Source organism: Bolinopsis microptera, chromosome 12 (genome assembly GCF_026151205.1).
Source record: "Bolinopsis microptera isolate Bmic1 chromosome 12, MBARI_Bmic_1.0, whole genome shotgun sequence".
Taxonomy (NCBI): domain Eukaryota; kingdom Metazoa; phylum Ctenophora; class Tentaculata; order Lobata; family Bolinopsidae; genus Bolinopsis; species Bolinopsis microptera.
The window spans coordinates 4,994,143-5,016,088 of record NC_087083.1 but is presented as its reverse complement, the minus strand read 5'-3'; the positions used below and the strand labels follow the sequence as shown (position 1 = coordinate 5,016,088).

At 38.6% G+C, this 21,946-nt stretch overlaps 1 protein-coding gene across 2 annotated transcripts in view; it reads right to left on the bottom strand.

The window, feature by feature from the left end:
- Positions 1-583: 583 nt before the first annotated feature.
- Positions 584-21,946, bottom strand: part of LOC134824167 (TATA element modulatory factor-like) — a 77,829-nt gene continuing 56,466 nt past the window's right edge. The window contains exons 2-7 of one of the 2 annotated variants that reach the window (XM_063835913.1): positions 16,621-16,787; positions 16,283-16,471; positions 13,515-15,764; positions 12,805-13,289; positions 9,094-9,240; positions 584-1,418 (exon numbers count right to left, since the gene is read on the bottom strand). In XM_063835913.1, the coding sequence (XP_063691983.1) occupies positions 1,275-1,418; positions 9,094-9,240; positions 12,805-13,289; positions 13,515-15,764; positions 16,283-16,471; positions 16,621-16,732 (3,327 nt within the window). In that variant the 5' untranslated portion in view covers positions 16,733-16,787 and the 3' untranslated portion in view covers positions 584-1,274. Of the gene's footprint in view, positions 1,419-9,093; positions 9,241-12,804; positions 13,290-13,514; positions 15,765-16,282; positions 16,472-16,620; positions 16,791-21,946 lie in introns of those variants that run through there. The other variant, XM_063835912.1, reaches the window with a different exon arrangement.

Genomic DNA, 21,946 nt, shown 5'->3' with positions numbered 1-21,946 from the left:
TCATTCTGAAGTGAAAATGTAAAGTTCGACGCTCGTGCTAGCCACTGATTGAATCAGAAATAAGAAATTAGGAGTAGCCATCACGGACCACGGTTCAACATTAACAAAATTATTTATAGGGTAGCCTCCATGATCCCAACCGCCTGTATACTTAGGCTCGTCTATTCGGGCAAAGAGCGATCATGCGACTGGTTGATTGTATAAACGTAATCTTTAATTGGCACACAAAACAATAGTTGCACGGTTCATCGACATGGAGATGCAACTGGTGATGATATGCTACGTTAGGCGCGCGCGCGCAGCAACGTAAATAATGGCAGTGCATACACATTAGCGAAGAGGCGTTTGGTATCGGCGCGTCGAGGAAAGTTCTACGATTTGCTACATCTGTAACAACATGTCTACGTGGGGAATGCTTGACGGGTATGATCGGTTAACAGTTAAGCGAGAACTGACCTTGGTTCCTTCCTACACGTCTGATGGATTGCTCTCACAAAAAGTACGGGCTGTTATTCCATTCTTACCAAGTTACCAGGTGTTATCACTTATCACTCCCGAAACGAAGTCATAATGAAGAAGTCACTTTTTAAGTAAGAATTCAAATCAACAATTAAGTTAGCAGAAAAATTGCTATCATGCAAATTATATTCAAAAATAAAACTCTGCCCAGCATGAAATAGCTCATAACTTACAATGGATTTTCCCTATCAACAAATATATCTTACAAAGGTTTTAACTCATCTTAAAACATTAAACCAATGTTACAGTAGTGGGTGTTTTAGTGTTTATTAACGAATTCAACACGTCTTATTTAATAACATGCTTATCAACAATTGTTCTTGCTGCCTGTCTGTATTGGGAAACAAATCGAGTGTTAAATCCATATCATCAAACTATTTTACAACATTCCACTGTCATAACAGATTGTTTATGCCAATATTTCATCAGGGAAAGCAAACTGCAAACAATATTCGGAATAAATCTAAAAATCAACCAGCTCCAATAGATATGGATACTGGTAGAGAGGTGAACCATGTTTTTTTTGAGACACGTGACAGTGACACTAACTTCAGATGGTCGATGCTGGCACCTGATTGGTTAACCATAGTCACGTGATTCATCTTCCCGTGAGTACCCAACTACACTACACCCTCCTTATCTGTCATATCAATCATCAAGAACATACCAGAACAAAACTAACCAAAATCAAATAAATCAAACAAATAAAAACTAAATCTGAGACCCCCCTCCAGCTCTTTCTGGAATCTGGACTACTATCGGATAACTTTAGCGAGAAGTTGCTCGATCTGGGCTTTGTACGCTTCACGTACGTCTGTAAGATCGAGCTGAAGTTCATGGACTTCTTCTGCTTTCTCGCCGTACATTTGTAGTAACGTGTCGTAACGTGTTTGTAGCTCCTAGGACATTGAGGTGTTATTGTAAGGTGTTATTGTAGGGTGTTATTGTAAGGTGTTAGGGTGATATTGTAAGGTGATATTGTAGGATATTGGGGTGTTATTGTACGGTGTTATGGTGTTATTGTAGAGTGTTATTGTAAGGTGTTATTGTAGGGTGTTGGGGTGTTATTGTAGGGTGTTGGGGTGTTATTGTAGGGTGTTGGGGTGATATTGTAAGGTGTTTTTATAGGGTATTATGGTAGAGTGTTATGGTGTTATTGTAAGGTGTGGTATTGGGGAAAGGCCGCTGTTAATCTGAATTCGCAGTAAATCGGAGTTTTGATTGTTCACATAAGTATGTGAATAAGTATAAGTATGTTAAGTATGTTCAGCATTAATTTGAGGAAGTAAATGGCCGCGGTAAATAGGATTCACTGTAAATCAGGGCGCGGTAAAACGGAGTAAGGTACTAAATTCTTAAATTAAAGGTACGGCTTTTTCTTCATTTAAATGACGGATATAATTTTTGTGGCCCTTTAATATCTCGTCAAAAATATACGTTATTTTAAATATTTTTACTTAAAATATGCACTAGATGGCAAGATTGGTATTTTATAGCGTGCCGTTCATACCATACTAAATATCTATAGTGTAATATTACAATCATGTTATTACGATGATTGACTGAGATAGCCTCATTAGTAAACTCATCTTAAATACAAGCTCCTACTATTTTAGTGAGCAGTACTTAAATTCAGTTGTAAGAATTGACGTTCATAACATTGTCCTCTCTTAAAGAGTTTGTTTTGTACTTCAAAATCTCATTACAAAATCCTGACCATGTAGTGTCACCTACAAAGAGTTATCTATATTTAACGGGCTGTGGACAATGGATATCATTAGAAGGTATTCAAATATAACCCATGTTATATAGTAGTGAAGGATCGGTCAGTGCAAATCTGCAAACTCCACAATCCACCTACGGTACTTACTACTTACTTAGATATAATACTCGTTGTTTCCTTGCTCTACTTGATTCTGAATTTTTTGCACGTTCATGTTATAGTTGAATCAAGGTAAAAGCAAGCTCATATTTAATCTTCTTTACTTTAATTCTATTAAATTTTAAGCAAATCCTACACGTGTAATCCACTGCTTTAATGCTTTCACATTCTCTTACATCCTTTTCCCATCAGGCAGTATCTGCATCTAGTTTAACTCATTGAAGTAATTATGTGAAATGACCCCTTCTAGAATTTATCCTTTAAAACCGCTGCTATATGTTATGATACACCATTTAATATTCTGACGTTAAACTTGAAAGTATGACTTTATGTACAAAATCGGGAAACAATAGCTAAATAATGAAAAAAATCAAATAAATGCAAGGAAAAATAGTCTCGAAAAGTCGAAAAATGTGACTAAAACTGTTGTAGACTAAAAATGTGCGAAGTTTGTGACTAAAATTATGGCAACCAAAATTTTTGTAACCAAATTTATTGTGAATTAAATTTACTGTGAACCAAATTTATTGCTTTATTGACCTGTTAATTTATCAAATTGAACTTTCTCTGAGAAAATATACATACATTTACTTCCTAAACCAGCTTTTCCCATTCTACAGGAATTTGAACTATGCACGGTGGTTTGCTACTAGCACTGATTTACTCTTGTATCGGCTATGTCACAGCATCAAATCAAACCGGAGTTTCTATCACCCAAGGTTAGTTTGTTTGGTAGATGAATTCTAGGCTGATTTTAATATTTTTATGATTATGTTTAGAGCTTGAATTCCTAATCCAATGGGAGTGGGTAATCTTAAGTGGCACAAGTTTACCCACGCGTGATTGACCACGCGTGATTTACCACATGTAATTAACCACACGTGATTAACCACACGTGATTAACCACACGTGATTAACCACACGTGATTAACCACACGTGATTAACCACACGTGATTACCCACACGTGATTACTGATTAACCAAACGTGATTAACCACACGTGATTAACCCTCTTCTTGTCATTAAACTTTAAAAGCTCGTCTATGTCCGCACAGTTTTCTCATACCGATTAAAGAAATTCTATAATACCTTTCAAAGTTACGAGCAAAATTACATGACCCTTAAAATAAACACGTAACGTTGAAAACCCACAGAAAGGCTACAATTTCGACTGATGACTGGACCAAACGTGCCTGCTAAATCAACCTCCGGAATTCTTGAAGCTGCTTCTGCCAGTTTTGGGGTAATTTTCTAGTTTTATGAAAGTTTTTACAGTTTTTATTGTAAGTGATATGCTGAACTTACTTAAATATAAATGAGGAACCATGTTCAAAACTCTAACTAGTAACAAACAAATAACATTAAATTGGATGCTTACTTTGAAAAGCTCTTGACAATTTACAACCTCAGGCTGGTTTAGTTGTTGCAGAAAATTTTTCCAACAAAGCAGCCAACCTTATCTGTCAAGAACTGGGGTTTGAAACTTCTGTAGACTGGGTGGACTATATGGATGAAGAGAAATTGTATAGTTATGCAGAAATTGGTTACTACACACCCTACCTTCTTATATCTGATCTCCATTGTGAGGACGAAGTGATGAAGTTCGATGATTGTTCATACAACATAAGAGTTACTTCTGGAGAATTACTACCCTATATCATTCTTTCGTGCAACCCTAAACCAGGTAAGATTGGACAACTTCCGTCAGCATTTTTCTCGCATAATTCAATTTTAGGACGCATCGTGCTCGCATAGTAGTCGTTCACATATTACGTAATTAGCCGAGGGGGAAAGGGGTTTCCAAGTGATTACGCTAGTGTAATTTTGACACAATAGCCTAGTTGTGTGTAAAATTGACTACGGGGAGGGGGGTTAACATTTTCCAAAACGTGATTACGTAGTATGTGAACGATATTTAGGATCTTGGACTCTGATGCCTTAGAAGTTTGGATGTTGCAGTATTACTTACTTTTGTAGATGATGATACATTAAAGCCCCAATTTACCGTGGAGTTTGAAAGAAAGCTAACAGCCACGGCAAATTTGGGTTTGCAGTAAATCAGGGCTTGCAGTGAATTAGGGTTTCGATTATTATCGTGAATTGTTCAAGCTAGTCTTTCCTCTCCAAGTCTCCAACATAAATTTAGAACAAACATTTTATCTCAGGACAGTGCAAGGAATTACATCACGGTGCAACAGTTCAAATCGTATGTGTTTATAATCATTTTTTTAACGTTCAGAAATGTGTATGGTCAGAAACATACTATACAGTCATTTATGTACTTGCATTTATCTCCAAACCATCTCTATACGAGGATGAGAACTTATACCAAGTTTATGTTTCTAAAATATGCCCAAATGATAAGCATTTCAACTACCAGCTTCTTTTGCATTCGATTAATGAAGAAGTAAAGTATAAACTGAAGGACCTGGATGGTATTTACGATGCAACTATGTGCAATACATCCAATGTACGTTTCAGAGGTAAAAAATGGCATGAAATTATGGATTACAGTTGGGTTTGCGATAAAACGCGAAATGACAAACTGTTTCAATCAATTGTTTCTTGTGATATGAAAGCCTTTTGCCCAAAAGTTTCTGAAATAATCATTTCTTTGTGCGACCTACACTGCGATTCTCTAGATTGTTTCGACGAAGCATTTTGCAACGGTTTTCTGTATGGAATTATTTGCAAAAAAGGAAAAACACAAACATATGTGAGACCGATTGAAATTTGTGATTCAGTGTGGGATTGTGATGGTGGGGAAGACGAGAGGAATTGTTTTGACTTGGATTTGAAATCTGATACCCAGATATGTATTTCCAGCATATCAGCATATCAGCATATTAGCGATTTCCTTTCGATACCAATTCACAATTTTACAAGATGTGCAGCTTTAGGTAAATACCCCATATATTCTGTCATAAATTCTGTCATAAATATATCACATATTATGTTCTACGATGATAATGTCATCCCTTTATGCAATAATTATTTTGACCAAATGAATTGCACGGACGCAAAGCGAGCTGTCTTGACATGTCCTATAAGCGGATTTATGACAACTTTGTCTCCTACAATCATTTGTATGGATTTACCTCTGGTAAACTCTTTGTGTGATGACCATTTCGATGTACTGTGCAAAGAACCTTCTTTCCGATGCAAGGTTCATAAACATCAAATTTGTGATGGAAATTTTGATTGTGTTGATCATAGTGATGAAAATATGGAGGAATGTCATGAAATGACTGAAAGAACGTGTGCCCGCAGATATCGTCATGATATGCCTCTGAGTCTGCCCATATCGTGGCTTAGTGATGGATTTCAGGATTGTACCGGAGGTGAAGATGAACTGAACCTCTGGCCGACCTGCATAGTTGGCACTTCGTTCCGATACTTGCCAGAAGGTCATTTTTGTAAAAATGTATTCAAGTGTGGGCCAGAGACCACTGGATTTGTGAAACTGGAGAGTATGTGTAATGGCTTAAACACCTGCTCAGTGGAAGAAGCTGCTTGTAAAAAAACAAGACCATCCAAAAATGTTATAAGTAAAGCGTATTATCATAAACGCCTATGGAAGGACATTAAGAATTTCCCGACAAAATTTGTGTCATACTGTCTCCCTGGAATTGCTCTTAGTATGGGTCAGCACATCTCATCGTGCTCTCATGAAACCTTCCAAATCCCAGACACCGGCATTTTAGGAGTAAGTGCGTTGTCAATCTTTCTACCAGAGAAAAAACATGAATGCAAAAGCTTTTATGGTGAGCAATACGTTTATATGACCTGCAAAAAAAGATGTCTACACTCTCTGGTTTGTCCATTAAAAGTCGCCAAACTCACGAAAGCCTGTGGAGGTGAAAATTTTAAAGATAATGTTATATCTGTCACACGTGATGGGACCAGTTTAGCTTTTATAAGTGTTACAAATAGGTATTTACAAAAGGAACTATTTCGTTGTGAAAACGAACATTGTATAACTCATGACAAAGTTTGTAATCTAGTGGACGATTGTGGAGACCTTTCCGATGAAACAAACTGTTCTAACGTTTTTTCTTGTAATTTGACCAGAGACTTCATTCCCAGCACACAAATGTGCAACGGCATTGTTCAATGCTCTGACTACTCGGATGAATGTGGTGAAGACTGTGGTAGGCAAATAATTTCAGGGATTTTATTTAAAGTAGTCAGTTGGATCATTGGGGTTGTTGCAGTCATACTAAATATTACGCGTATGATCAGCAATTTTATATCATTATCCAAAAACATTGGAGTAAACAACACTGTGATCAATACAACATTTGCGCTGCTCATCAATATCGGAGATCTTCTCACAGGTATTTACCTGCTTTGCATTGCAATTATGGATTCCATCATTTATGGAGAAGGATACTGCAAGCAGCAATATGTCTGGTTATCAAGCACCATGTGTTCATCGCTAGGAGTGGTAAGTACATTTGGCGCACAAATATCCCTATTTTCGATGACTTCATTCAGCATGTTCCGTTTGTTCGAAGTTTTTAATTTAAAGTTTAGTATGCTAGAAAACCTTTTATCGAAAATCGCTGGTTTGATTATGATTGTTACTGTTCCAAGCCTTATGATAGCTATTGCGCCTCTTCTATCCTCTTTTGAAGATTTGTTTGTTAACGGAATGACATACAACCCTAATGTAAAATTGTTTTTACCGTATGTGGATAAAAAAACTCACATCGGTGTTATAAAAAGTTTCTATGGGAATTTAAGGTTACAAGATGATACCTCATGGCAACGCATAAACTCACTGATTGACGAAATGTTCACAAGTGATTACAACAAAGGGACTCTTGACCGAAAGAAAATCCATTTTTATGGTACAGACGGAGTTTGTCTTTTCAAGTACTTCGTCCAGAACAATGATCCACAAAAAGCCTTTGTGTGGCTTTGCTTAGGAGTCAACTTGTTCTGCTTCTTAACAATTTGCTTTTGCTATGGACTCATCATTGTCAAAACAAAAACATCGGCTGAAACTGTGGAACTGGAAGAAATCGATCAAATGCAGTTGGTTCGAGAAAGGAAAAAGGACCAAAGAAAAATTGCGATGATTATATTAACAGATTTCATATGCTGGGTACCGTTTATTTTTGTTTGTGGATTACATTCCCTTGGACAGATCGATGCAACCTCAACATATCCCATATTCTCGTTAATCATACTACCCATCAACTCAGTCATAAATCCGCTTATAAACGGGGACAAAAAACAATTATTTACCAAAACAAAACAACTCTTCATTAGCCTCCAATTGAGGCTGAGTAATCTACTTGCAGTTCTAGGGTTAGCTTCAGATATCACACAAGATATACCAGGCGAAGGAATGGAAATGAACATTATCACCGCAACTGCTCAAACATCAAATCCGGTGCAGTTTATCATTCCAAAGATTATAATTACCGGAACAGATTCCTTTGGAAGAAAAAACCGCATCATGGACTCATTGTAGTTTGTGTATATGAAAAATTCCAAGTTACTCAGTTACTGCTCACGTATATTCACACTGTGTTATCTTTTGGGTGTAAGCAAAGTGTGCTTATTAAATAAGAATATTAATGCTCACGAAGAATTGTTAAATTTATGATGATTTCTCTGTACTGTTTTGTGATTAGTGCTATATGTCTGGAACAATCATCGCCACTTTAAAAAAAAGAAATGGAGAATGTAATTTTCGCTTGGTGAAATGGCTAAAAAGTTTAAGAATTAAATAAATGGCTATGATAGCAAAAAAATCGCCTTCACTACCATTTATCGATGGACAAGTTTTAGTGAATGGTCAAATCATCGAAATTAATTGATGATTATTGCTATTTTACCAGCCTTCAATATAATAGCGAAAATTGAACCTCCAAAAATAAATGAGAAATGGCGATGACCCTCTCCACATCTGCAGCCTGCCTGTAAGCGGAACTGAGGTTCACTTTAGAGAGATCGTATCAGTTATAATGTTATGAGTTTCAGTGTAAGCAATGATTATACATTTTAGAATCATTATTGATTTTAAATTTCAATGGATACTTTTTCGATTTTTTGTGATTACAAGGTCGTATCATTTCTCCGTCCAACACGAACAAAAGTATGCAAATAGCCTACATAAAATATACATAATAATAAATAAATATGTATAATAATATACACTTCAGCCATAATGGTATCAGTAACTTTCACCACATCGAACCACTACTGTTGTTGTGTGTGTTACTCAGTACATCTCACAATTATATAATTTACAGTAATAATAAAACTTAGTGGTATAAATGTTAGCACAATGTACGATATAACCAAAATGTGGTAAATGTTGTATTTTTACACCAAATTGGTTTGGTATATAAGGGTATGTGAATGTACTTTTTTAAATGTACTTTTTCATGATCCAATTCTTGAGCCAAAATTTAATCCGATCCAAAGTCGTGCGAAGGGTTCATTTTCTTTTAGACTTAGAGTGACTCTGCGTGTTTTTTACTAAAAAATTTATATTTGTGGAAGGGAATTGTTTAACAACAAAACAAAGTCTTTATAACAACGGGAGGAATAGTGTCATAATATCTTCAGTACCGTTACCTTAATTTTTATGTACAGTTTGTATGGTGTGTTTCTAAAAAAATTATTTGACAAACAATTTAACAAACAATTAAATAAATAATATAATAAATACCCACCTTATTCTCCTTCTTAATCAAAGGCAGGTCCACGATCTTCTGTTCCAGTTCACCGCACTTCTTGGAGACGTTAGTAATTTCCGCGCTCAAGGACGCTTTGCTTAGTGACAAACTCCTGATCTGCTCTTGATACGATATTAGTTCACTCTGAGAGGGGTAATATCTTGTTAGTTCACTCTGAGAGGGGTAATATCTTGTTAGTTCACTATGAGAGGGGTAATATCTTGTTAATTCACTCTGAGAGGGGTAATATCTTGTTAGTTCACTCTGAGAGGGGTAATATCTTGTTAGTTCACTATGAGAGGGGTAATATCTTGTTAATTCACTCTGAGAGGGGTAATATCTTGTTAGTTCACTCTGAGAGGGGTAATATCTTGTTAGTGGTATGATATTAGTTCACTCTGAGAGGGGTAATATCTTGTTAGTGGTATGATATTAGTTCACTCTGAGAGGGGTAATATCTTGTTAGTTCACTCTGAGAGGGGTAATATCTTGTTAGTTCACTATGAGAGGGGTAATATCTTGTTAGTTCACTCTGAGAGGGGTAATATCTTGTTAGTGGTATGATATTAGTTCACTCTGAGAGGGGTAATATCTTGTTAGTTCACTCTGAGAGGGGTAATATCTTGTTAGTGGTATGATATTAGTTCACTCTGAGAGGGGTAATATCTTGTTAGTGGTATGATATTAGTTCACTCTGAGAGGGATAATATCTTGTTAGTGGTATGATATTAGTTCACTCTGAGAGGGATAATATCTTGTTAGTTCACTCTGAGAGGGGTTATATCTTGTTAGTGGTATGATATTAGTTCACTCTGAGAGGGGTAATATCTTGTTAGTGGTATGATATTAGTTCACTCTGAGAGGGGTAATATCTTGTTAGTTCACTCTGAGAGGGGTAATATCTTGTTAGTTCACTCTGAGAGGGGTAATATCTTGTTAGTGGTATGATATTAGTTCACTCTGAGAGGGGTAATATCTTGTTAGTTCACTCTGAGAGGGGTAATATCTTGTTAGTTCACTATGAGAGGGGTAATATCTTGTTAGTTCACTCTGAGAGGGGTAATATCTTGTTAGTGGTATGATATTAGTTCACTCTGAGAGGGGTAATATCTTGTTAGTTCACTCTGAGAGGGGTAATATCTTGTTAGTTCACTATGAGAGGGGTAATATCTTGTTAGTTCACTCTGAGAGGGGTAATATCTTGTTAGTGGTATGATATTAGTTCACTCTGAGAGGGGTAATATCTTGTTAGTTCACTCTGAGAGGGGTAATATCTTGTTAGTGGTATGATATTAGTTCACTCTGAGAGGGGTAATATCTTGTTAGTGGTATGATATTAGTTCACTCTGAGAGGGATAATATCTTGTTAGTGGTATGATATTAGTTCACTCTGAGAGGGATAATATCTTGTTAGTTCACTCTGAGAGGGGTAATATCTTGTTAGTGGTATGATATTAGTTCACTCTGAGAGGGGTAATATCTTGTTAGTGGTATGATATTAGTTCACTCTGAGAGGGGTAATATCTTGTTAGTTCACTCTGAGAGGGGTAATATCTTGTTAGTTCACTCTGAGAGGAGTAATATCTTGTTAGTGGTATGATATTGGGGGGGGGGGGCCAATGGCATAAAATGGCATAAAATGGCATAAAATGGAGACTTTTTCCATGGAGAAAATGGAAAAACCCATGAGTAATTCTCCATTTTCTCCATTTTATGCCATGAATTTTGTCTTCGAAATTTCATCTTTAACACCATTTAACACCTAAACTGGACATCCTAACATGTTTATTTACGTTAACTAGGGGCGTAACAAGCTTATGAAAGCTCATAGTAGGCTACTAGATGCTTACACTAGGTTAGTAGAGGCACACTTCAGGCAAACTCATAATTACTCAAGCCTAGTGTCAAGTTATTTCTACAGGCTACAGCAGGAGTGAGTAATAGGGGAGAGTAATAGGCACTGAGAAGTGAGACCTACATCCTCGAAAGTCGAAACAAGCTCGCACTGCAAAGGGGAGGCCTGCCTTCCGAGATCGCATTACCAGGGGAAGCCTCGAGGGGTAGGTGCAGACTTCGATAAACCGAAAAACTAAAAAAATATTTCCGGCTAATAATGAAGAGGGTAGCATGAAACGTGGAGAAAAGTGGTTTTTAGAAAAACCTTGAAAAATTTTGACTTAGAAAATTTCCGGCCCGAGTCATTCTCGATACGTACCTCTCGTATCGAGAGCTCCCGATTCCGAGCTCGTGTTGCAAAGGTGAGGTCTGCCTTCCGAGAACGTATTACCAGGAGGAAGCCTCGAGTCCAAAATTGTGTACCGAGGGGTAAATTTCTAAGTCAACATTTTTCAAAGTTTTTCTGAAAAACACTTTTCTCCACGTTTTATGCTACCTTGTTCATTATAAGCCGAAAATATTTTTTCGGTTAAAATTTTTCTGAAAACCGCTTTTCTCCACGTTTCATGCTACTCTGTTCATTATTTGCCGAAAATATTTTTTTCGAAGTCCACACCTTCCCCTCGATACACAATTTTGGACTCGAGATAATGCGATCTCGGAAGGCAGGCCTCCCCTTTGCAACAAGAGCTCGGAATCGGGAGCTCTCGATACGGGAGGTACGTATCGAAAATGACTTGGACCGAAAATTTTCTAAGTCAAAATTTTTCAAAGTTTTTCTGAAAACCACTTTTCTCCATGTTTCATGATACCCTGTTCATTATTGGCCGAAAATATCTTTTTTTAAAATAATTTTTCTCGAAATTCTAAATTTTTCAGGTTTTCAATGGCATAAAATGGCATAAAATGGCATAAAATGGAGACTATTTCTATGGAGAAAATGGAAAAACCTATGAGTAATTCTCCATTTTCTCCATTTATGCCATTGGCCCCCCCCCCCCCCCCCTATGATATTAGTTCATTCTGAGAGGGGTAATATCTTGTTAGTGGTATGATATTAGTTCACTCTGAGAGGGGTAATATCTTGTTAGTGGTATGATATTAGTTCACTCTGAGAGGGATAATATCTTGTTAGTGGTATGATATTAGTTCACTCTGAGAGGGATAATATCTTGTTAGTTCACTCTGAGAGGGGTAATATCTTGTTAGTGGTATGATATTAGTTCATTCTGAGAGGGGTAATATCTTGTTAGTTCACTCTGAGAGGGATAATATCTTGTTAGTGGTATGATATTAGTTCAATTTGAAGGGAATGTCAGGATGACATCTTGTGCGTGATCTTAGTTAAATTCGACGTAAAAAATGTAAACCATTGTTTAGGATGAACTGACATGTTAAAGTGAATTGTAAGTTAAAATCTAAAGCACATGTAATTTGAGTACGTGTTGTGACCGAGCCAATCGGCTCAAACACATGAGGTTATTTTTATCAACGTTAATTGTATTAGAAATGGACATGTGCCAACAGTGAATCAGTTTACAGCTTAAAATCTCACCATGGGGGGGGGGGGTTCCCCCGCCCCCCTGACCATCGCCTAACTCGATAAAACGCTTATATATTATCTCTATTCTATGACAACCACTATTACAATATTATGGCTCGTCTTAAATTCAAGATGGTTTAATTATCAGGTAACTTATATATCTGGATACTGGCGAGGAAATGAACCATGTTTGTTTCGATCAGTAGACAAAAAATAATCCCCCCAAAATAATCAAAATGAACGCTACAATCAAAACATAAACCCCTTACCTGTGACTGTTTGAGCTGAGAAGCCATCTTCTCCATGAGATACGAAGAATGCGAAGGTATAGACTGAGTCGGCGACATTGGAGTGCTACTTCCAAATAAGGATCTCTCCAGGATATTAGTCTGAGACGTGAACTCTATAGGGGGAGTACTACTCCTGCTGGCAATATCTTCCACCTCACTCATCACTGATTTATTGGATTCCAGATCCCGAACGTATGATTGCATGCGGAGTAACTCCTCACGGAGATGATCACACTCCTTCTGGCTCTCTTCTAGAGATTGCACAAATTGTGATTTTATACTGTCGGATTTGTTGGTGTCTTTCTTGCGCTCTTCCTCCAGGATTGAGAGTTTGTTTTGGACGACCTCGAGGGTTACTTCTAGTTCGTTGCGCTCAGCCCGGGTGTTGTCAACTTGGGTTTGTAGGGTGGAAACTTTGTTCTTTGTTACTTGCAGTCGGTCTGACAAATCCCGTTTCTCCATCTCTGAAAATAGTTCAGGGTTTCAGTGACTGTGAAAATTACAAAGATACAACTAGCCTTCTAGAATTCGTCGAATACTAATTAATTTTAAGGTTCATTCTCATTTAAAACTATGGACCTTAAAACAAACAAAAAATCATAACTAATAAATAAGCCTGACTTAGTAATTTTCATTTCAAATTATTGTAGATTAATTTCAGATAAGAATGGAATAAAACTGAAGCTCACCTGAACCAGATAACTCCGACCTTGCCTGATCCAGCTTATCCTTCAACTCATTCTCAATTCTCTCCCAATTAGCCTGCTGATTAGCAAGAGATTCCTTAAACAGCTGAATCTGCCTGAGAAGTGGCTGTGTGGACGCAGTGATCGAAGTTGAAATATCCTGGTTGCGCCCATCTGCATCCTCAACGCGTAGGTGCAGCTCCTGAATCTGGTCCCTTTGACGTTGTTCTCGCCAGACAGCTTGCTGTTCCAACCGACCAATCACCTCCTGCTGCTCCTCGATTTGGGAGTTTAGCTGTTTGATGGTCAAGTCAGTGCTGGCTTGCAGCTGTTCCACCGCTGCTTGGGCTTGTTCTTTTGCTTTTATGTTTGCACTGAGGGTTTCTTGGTTGGCCCGTGATTCAGCTTGAGCGTTTCTATCTCGAAGAGAATTTATTTCTAGTTGGAAACCGTCCACTTTGGTTTTCAAGGCAAGATTTTCTGACTCGCAGTTTTCTAGTTTTGTTCTGGCGTTTGAGAGCTCTTCACTTTGGGAGCTTATAATAGAGTTCAGTTCTGATATGTTTTGTTCATTTTCATGAACGGTTGCCTGCTGGTCTTTCATCTTCCCTTTCAATTGCTCAATCTCTCTTGAGAGGGACTCTATTTTCTCTGACTGATCCTTGATGATTTTTTCGTCCTCTTTTTCTTTTTGTCGAAGTTTTTTAACATTATTGCTGCTGTTAAAGCTTGATTGGGCCAACTTTTCTCCCTCCATGGTTAACTCCTCTATGAGCTGATCCTTTTCATCTAGTTCACATTTCAGCTCATTTATATCGCCAAGATTTCTCATAGATTGTATCTCTTCCTCCAGATGATTCTTAAGATCATCCATAGCAGCCAGTTCATCCTCAAGCCTCTCCACAGAAACAGTATGCTTCTGACTCAAAAGATTAAGATTCTGCTCAAGATTATGACTTCTTTGTCGTTCACTTTGCAGCTCATCCTGAACTTGAACATACTCATGATTCATCCTGAACAGCCTCTGTTCCCTTGCATGAAGTATTTCCTTGAGTTTCATAAGCTCGTTGTTTGAAGCAGTGTCTGGTTCTGAAATAACCATGAGATCACTCTGATCACTGTGGGTTGGAGAAGTTATGATTCGTGCAGGAACACTGCTAGCTGGTACTTCCTCCACGATTGTTTGATGTGCAAGTTCCAATGTAGGTGTCGGAGGAGCAGGTAGGTCAGTTGGGGTTTTCATTGAATCTTCATCTGATTTCTCATCACTTTTATCACTCTTGATATCACTCTTATCACTTTTGTCTCCATCTGTGGTATCATAGGGTGACTGCAACATAAGAATTGAAGAGCTAGCTGTACTGCCGATACTCAAACATCTCTTGTGTTCTGTGACTTCAAATGATGACCTACTATCTTGGTCACTGCTTGCTTTGTCGACATCAATCTCGTCAATCTCGTCTTCAGACCAACCACCACGTTCTGGAGACGGGACACTAACACAATCTTCTGACACCTCATCAACAACATCTACAACAAGCTGTTGTATTGGCTCATTAGTTATAGTACAAAAAGACATTGCAGCAGATTGTTCAGAGCTGTTTGAAGACGAACTGTTGACCATGAGACTTTTTGAGAGGGCAGAACTAGAGCTGCATGTTGATAACGTTGGAGTGGTAGGGTCTTTATCAGGAACATCACCTGCCCTGAGACTGTCGTTTGCTTTGTCAGCAGGAGGAACTGATTCTGAGTTTTCCATTGTTTGCAATGAACCAGAACTGGATACAGATTTTAGAGTTCCGGAGCTTGAAACATTCATTAGAGGTGTAGGAATGAGAGAGGTAGCTGTAAATTCATTTTCATTTAACAGCGCATCATTGATTGGTTTTTCAGACGGCTCATGATCAGCTTCCAATTGTTTAGTTGAAGACAACTCCTGTTCTGAAATTGGAGTGCTGATGGGCTCTTCAGTACCCACGTCTTCATTTAAATCTTTGTGAGTTTTCAATAGATCTTCAGTCTCAACAGGTGGATCGTTGATGTTGATCTCTACAAGATTTAGACCAGTTGTGCTGCATGTCTTTTGAGATTGTCTATCTGTACGTCTACTTGAAGGCTTTGGTGATTTGTCACCGCGCAAATTGTTGGTAGGGGATGTTCTTTTGTGTCCTCCTAGTTTTAATGCATTAGATTTCTTTCTAGTTGGAGGAGTCCTTTTCTGAATACTTTCTTCGCCAGGAGACGAAAAGGAATCTGAATAATGGTAATGATATCAATAATCTAAATTTTTGGAACAACCTTATGTTATCATTACTATGAAAAGAAGCCCATTCAGCAGTGAAAATTAATATTCATTTTTAACTAATGTAATCACTTATCAGTTATTTAGAATATATATTCGCATGTATCCACACTATATTTACATTGCACGTTCAACGTTGAACGTGTAATGTAAATATAGTGTGGATACATGCAAATATATATTCTTAATAACTGATAAATGATATTCCACACAAAGCATGAAATTGTGCTGTATATGAGTGGTGATTTCGCTCTGAGAATCAGGGTCAGTAGCTCAATTGGTAGAGCAAGATACGCGAAATGTCGAGGCTCTGGGATCATTCCCCAGTTGTCCCTAGTTTTTCAGAGTTAATCATCACCTATTATAGACAGCATGAGAGTAGGCCTGGCCATCTCGAAGTGATAATATAATCACTATGTAAAGAAAAAGTTATTTGTGTCATCATACTGGTGTAAAATTCTGAACTTACTCTCAAAAATATTATTCACAGTGCTAGCACCCCATGATGTCCAATTATCAGCAGCAGCTGTAGGCTTCTCAGAACTCCTTGGTTTGTCAGAAATCCTTGCTCTGTCAGCGCTTCTAACTGTTTCTGATCGTCTAGATGGTGGTGGTGTGCGAGGCTTCTTTGGCTTAGGTTTAGGTACGGGTGCACTTCCTGGAATTTCAAACTAACATACAAATATGAAGCAAGTTGATTGTCATTTTTAAATGATTGTAACCTTTAACAGACTCATGTTCAACATAAATTTTTCAATAAATCATTATTTTTGGCTTATATAGTAAATACTTAAATGAAGACATTACCTGATAATGGGTCCTGAGCCGGCTCTATTTCAAGAGCCCTATCAATAGATGCTTGAGCTTGACTGAGGGCATCCTGAGCATATTGGCTAAGTGATGCTTTGAACCAGCTCATAGTTCGTCAGTTACATTCTTCCTTTCGTTGAGAACAGCATGGCCTTACATTTCACCTAATAGTAGGAATTTTATAATATATTGGATGTAATAAAGCAAAAATAATATTAGATGTAATAAAACATCTACAATAATACAGGGGGCCAAAAGTCAGTACCCATACGTTGGCCTAAATAGCTCAGTCACTGAAGGCCCAATCAAAATAATTCTTTCTGGTATGACTTACACTGGTTCGAGGAATTTGGCAAATCGAAAAATATTTGTGTTCATTTTTTTCAAATGAAGGTTTTATTTTTCGCTTTTTTATGATAGTTTGGATACAGTAGTCGGATCGAGCCAAATTTGTTTGAATTGTGTTTGGCCATTTAAATTACGTTTGTCCTGGAATCGTGCAGAGAGCCCAATTACGGTGTCATAATTGCAATGGCGTAACGAAAGGCCCTGCTGACCCCGCTGTGCAGGGGGGCGCCGTCTTAGGGGGGCGCCAAATCGTCGTTTGAATGTGGGACACTTTCGAAAACTTAACTAAAGTACTAGCAAAACTGCGCGTTTTGCTCTAGATACACACTTTTTTAGAGATTTTACCAGCGTATTCTTTAAAATCACCTAATTTGTTCAATTTTAGGGAGGGGCACCAAAAGGGGAGGGGCGCCAACAGGGGGGCGCTTTTTTCGGCAGGGGGGCGCCAACAGGCAACGTTACGCCACTGCGTAATGGGCTAATCATTGATTACCCAATCTATTTTGCTAACGAGATAAACAAATTGCTTGATAACTTTGACATTTTCAATCCGTTTTGCACCATCTTTTCAGATTATATTCAGGATTAAATGACCTATACATAATTACAATATGTAACAATGGAGTCTCTAACATGTTCGCAAACACGAGTATAAGCAATTCAATTTTGATTGGGTGTGGCCTCCCAAAAATCGAATTTTCAAATTTTGGTGATGGAATCCTCGAACAAGTAGGTAATAATTTTTTAATTAAGGAAATTGTGGCATGTGAGGAATCTCGATTTCTCCCATTCTCTGTGACAAATCGCAATTTTTGCTGTATGCCGCAACAAAACGCATATTTTCCTTCAAATCTGCAGAATACTACGTTTTCTATAAGTATATGAAACCAATCACATCCACAGCCCCATATTCAATTTCTGTCTAGACACTATTGAGCTGACAGTGGAGCGGAAACCTGTTGAACAGGTCAGTAACTTTGTCTATTTGGGTGCCAACATTAGTGGGAATGGTACTATCGACCGAGATCTTGACCTCAGGATCCAGCGTGCCAATGGCACGTTCCACCAGCTCTGGAAGATATGGAACAGTAGAACTAAAAAACACCTACCAAGATCCGCATCTAAAGGCTGCTTTTATCACTATCCTGTTATAAGGAGCTGAAGTCTGGAACACTACTAAGAAGCAAATGAAGCGTTTTGAGGTTTTCCATCTGAATCCCTGAGAAGAATCTTGAAGATAAAGTGGTTTTACCATGTCTCCAATGATGAAGTTCAAAGGCGTGCTGGCATAAAGTCTATAGACACTTTCATCGGTTCTACAAAACTACGGTGGTATGGACACGTTGTAAGAATGCCAGAGACAGATTTTCTACTGGAGTGGAAACCTAACCATGGAAAGCGATCGAGAGTGAAAACCCGAAAAGGCTGGATGGCCTGTGTACTCGAGGATGTGGCTAACTTTTCAGGTGTTGACAATCGCATCGAATTAATTCATGCATCGCAACAATCTGGAATAGTGTTAACTGGCCACGGGCCTAAATATTACATATCAATCAATTAAAATTCATTAGCATTACCAATATTAAAAACTGTCCAAAATATCTAAGAAAATATTCTCTAGCCAAAGGGCTCAATCTGGAAGAGTTGACATATTTATTTGCAATTTTTAACTTAACTGTGCGTTACTGGGCCGGGCCGCGCTCAGCCTGTTATTCCGCCGAATCTCTATTTGTTTATGTGTTATGAACATGATAGCCTGAGGTCCCCAGGTAAAACTGTGCGGCCCAGCAGACCTTACCACTTACCGGCTAGCGATATTACTACAGGGTGATCGCCTTTTCACAGCTTGTTCATTGTTGAACTCCGCGCGCGCTCGTTAGTTCATTGCATTTGCACGCTTCAATTATTCCAAGAATGCAATTGTACCACGTACCTTAACGGGTGATACTCGTAAAATATCTGTTCCATATATTGTACGGGCGAAATAGTTGGTCGCGCGCAGTACGCCGCGCTTTTGGTGTTGACCATCGCTGGCAGGACCGTCGACGAGTCCAACTCGGCGCGCGTCCTGGTAGGTTGTAAACCTACAACCACGTACCACGTGATACGATTCAGCCAATCAGAGAACAAGATTCCGCAAAGTTAAAGCAGCGCAGTTTTATAAGGCCTAAAATATATATGACTTTTCCCAAGAATTGAAAATCTACATTGTTTTGAATTTGGCTCCTGGAGAGCTAACTTTAGTTTTACGAGACGGACATTTTGTTGAAAACCAAATGTTTCTATTTCTTTTACTTCCGAAGTTAGGCCCCTAATGGTAAGGTTTCTTGGGGGTGCTCAGCTAACGGTTGACCATTGTTAATGATCTGGCCCGGCGCGCGCTACTTCGTAGCTCTTGCCATCGAGAAGAAAGCGGCGCGCGCTACTTCGAAGAAATTTAGACGAGTAACATCCGTCAAAGTTAACGGGTGATACTATTTGTTTCAGGACCGCGTCGACGAGTCCGATCCAACTCGGCGTCCTGATAGGTTATAAACCTACAACATACAAGTGCTTAGCAGCTGTTACCTTAAAACTTCACTACAAACTTTTACATGTTACATGCTTACAATGCAATGCAATGTAATCCTTACTCTAATCAGAGCCTTCGCGCTTGCAGTTATAGCTCGCGCCTGCTGCACCTGCCATCTGGCTTGTGAAACAAACACACCTGCACTACAGTACACTATAAATGGCGCGAAAGTGGAAAGCACTTGTATCACGTCGTGATTCCCATCGTTGTTTCACCCTTGTTTCACGATGTCAATCCTTCGCATCTCGCCGATCTGCGGTTGTGAGAAGAATTATTTGATGCGCGGCGCGACCCAGTAGTGCATCGCGCTACAATTTCACCCCTGTAGAGTTTCTACGATACAGGCGGATCATTGACATAGCGATGTGTATACGCGTACTGCGTGACGCGCTTGTTTCCTTTGCCGCCTTCGGCGGTCTCGCACCACTGCAAGCGAGAAGGCTCGGTTAATATATCCCGATGCACTATTGGACAGTTTAATAGCTAATTGGCGATGTCAATTCATCGCAGCTCGGCGCAGCACAGTAGCGCATCTCGCCGATCTAGCTGTGAGAAGCCTCATTGAGTGCGCGGCGCGGTACAGTAACGCATTGCGCTACAATTCAATAGTTGGACTGTAACGCGCTCATCAAAATTTTAAATTTTTGTACAGCTTGCAATTTACTGGTCGGCACTGATCGGCTTATCATTTTGTCAAATTTGATTAACATTGTAAACCTTTTACATCTATTTTGTCTTCCGGTGCGCACTTCGCGTCCAAAATGCACCGAATTAAATTACTTTCATACCCTTATTCATTATTGTAGGTTTATAACCTACCAGAACGCGTGCCGAGTTGGACTCGTTGACGGTCGAAACAAATATTTTATGAGTATCACCCGTTAATACCCTCAGGGCCTTTTTACAATAATTTTCTTAAAATTTGGGTGAGCGATTTAGTGGAAGCGCCATCAACTAAATTTTAAATTAAGAATCATAAACTGTGAATCACAATAATGTAATAACTTGCCGCGCCCTCAGATTTAACTGTAGACATACATTTTAAATATATCATGTATGAATCGCGTAAATAAAGCCGCGCGAAAGTGTAACATTTGCTGTGGAATAAGAAATTGATGAAGGAGCGCCTGCTCCATTCGACCATTGAGGATGATCTTGTGCAAATTTTTGATGCCACAGGGAAGCCCGTGAATGACGGCGACCCAATAAATTCTTACATTGCCTAGTTTGATGTGGTGTTTTTCGCCTATATGGCTATATCATTGGTTAATAGTTGTTATTAATTCGTTTTGATAATCTTGATACACAAAGATTTATAACACAACTTCCTATCGATAAGATGCTGTTGAGTGTTACTTTCTCAGCTGTTTATTTGTCTAATCCAATTTATTGGCACAACATTTTGTTTGACGATACTTCCGCCAACTCGAATTGCTTCTCTGTATGCTTCCTGCCACTTACGGAGACTAACAAAGTAATAGTAACCCATTCAAAACAAAGTTCAATCCTGTTTCCCAGTTCTTGAATCAATGTTGTTTGATGTGTCGTCATTAAGATCAATGTCTGCTTTCGGCCCATCTCCTTTCAACAATATATAACTCTTTTAGCTTGCCAAGCACAACCTACAGATCTGCTTCAAAGTACTTTAAAAGCTGTGATATTCGAACACCTTACCCGCAAAGCTGTTGACAGCTTAGCACACCAACTCTAATTTCGTATCCCGTCACGTGTAAAATTCCTATCGTTTGATTGGCTGTTTCGATCACATGAAAGATCTATAACTTTGCTGAGTGGCCAGTTTGCGGAAATGAAATAGCTGAACTCACAGATTTTCATTGAACGTGCGGACCTTTGCTCTGTGTCCTTGGCCTTGTGTGTACGGTTTCTTTGCATTAGGTCGAATGGAATGGAGCCATACCATTTCTTAGCAGCTTTTAGGAGACTAGCTAATATTACTGTATTTTTTGGATTCCAGGAGGACTTTCTTTATTTATTATTTTGCAGTTATTGGAATCGTCTCAAGCCTTTATCCGCTGTGCACGTATCCGTTCGTTTGTGGCTCTGTTATTCACGTAACTAACTATTCTTTACCAAACTTTGACGTTCTGAACCTCAGTCATTTCTCTCAAAGATCCGGACGCTGAAAAAAGATCCGGATGTGGAAATATTTAACTTAGGCATTGAACTACGGAAAGAAATTGTTTGTCACTGATTTTCACGTCGCCCTACTACGCTTCAGTTTATAACCAAGTCCTAGCTTCAATCCACAGTCTGTCAAGCGAATGTTATATTTCAAGACCACGTAAAATTGTTAATTTTTGTATCAATTTGTCTGGCCCGCCAACTTCCTGAACTGTCCAAATTGTCTTTGTGCCTTTAACATTGGTCGTCTGAGCGGGTAAC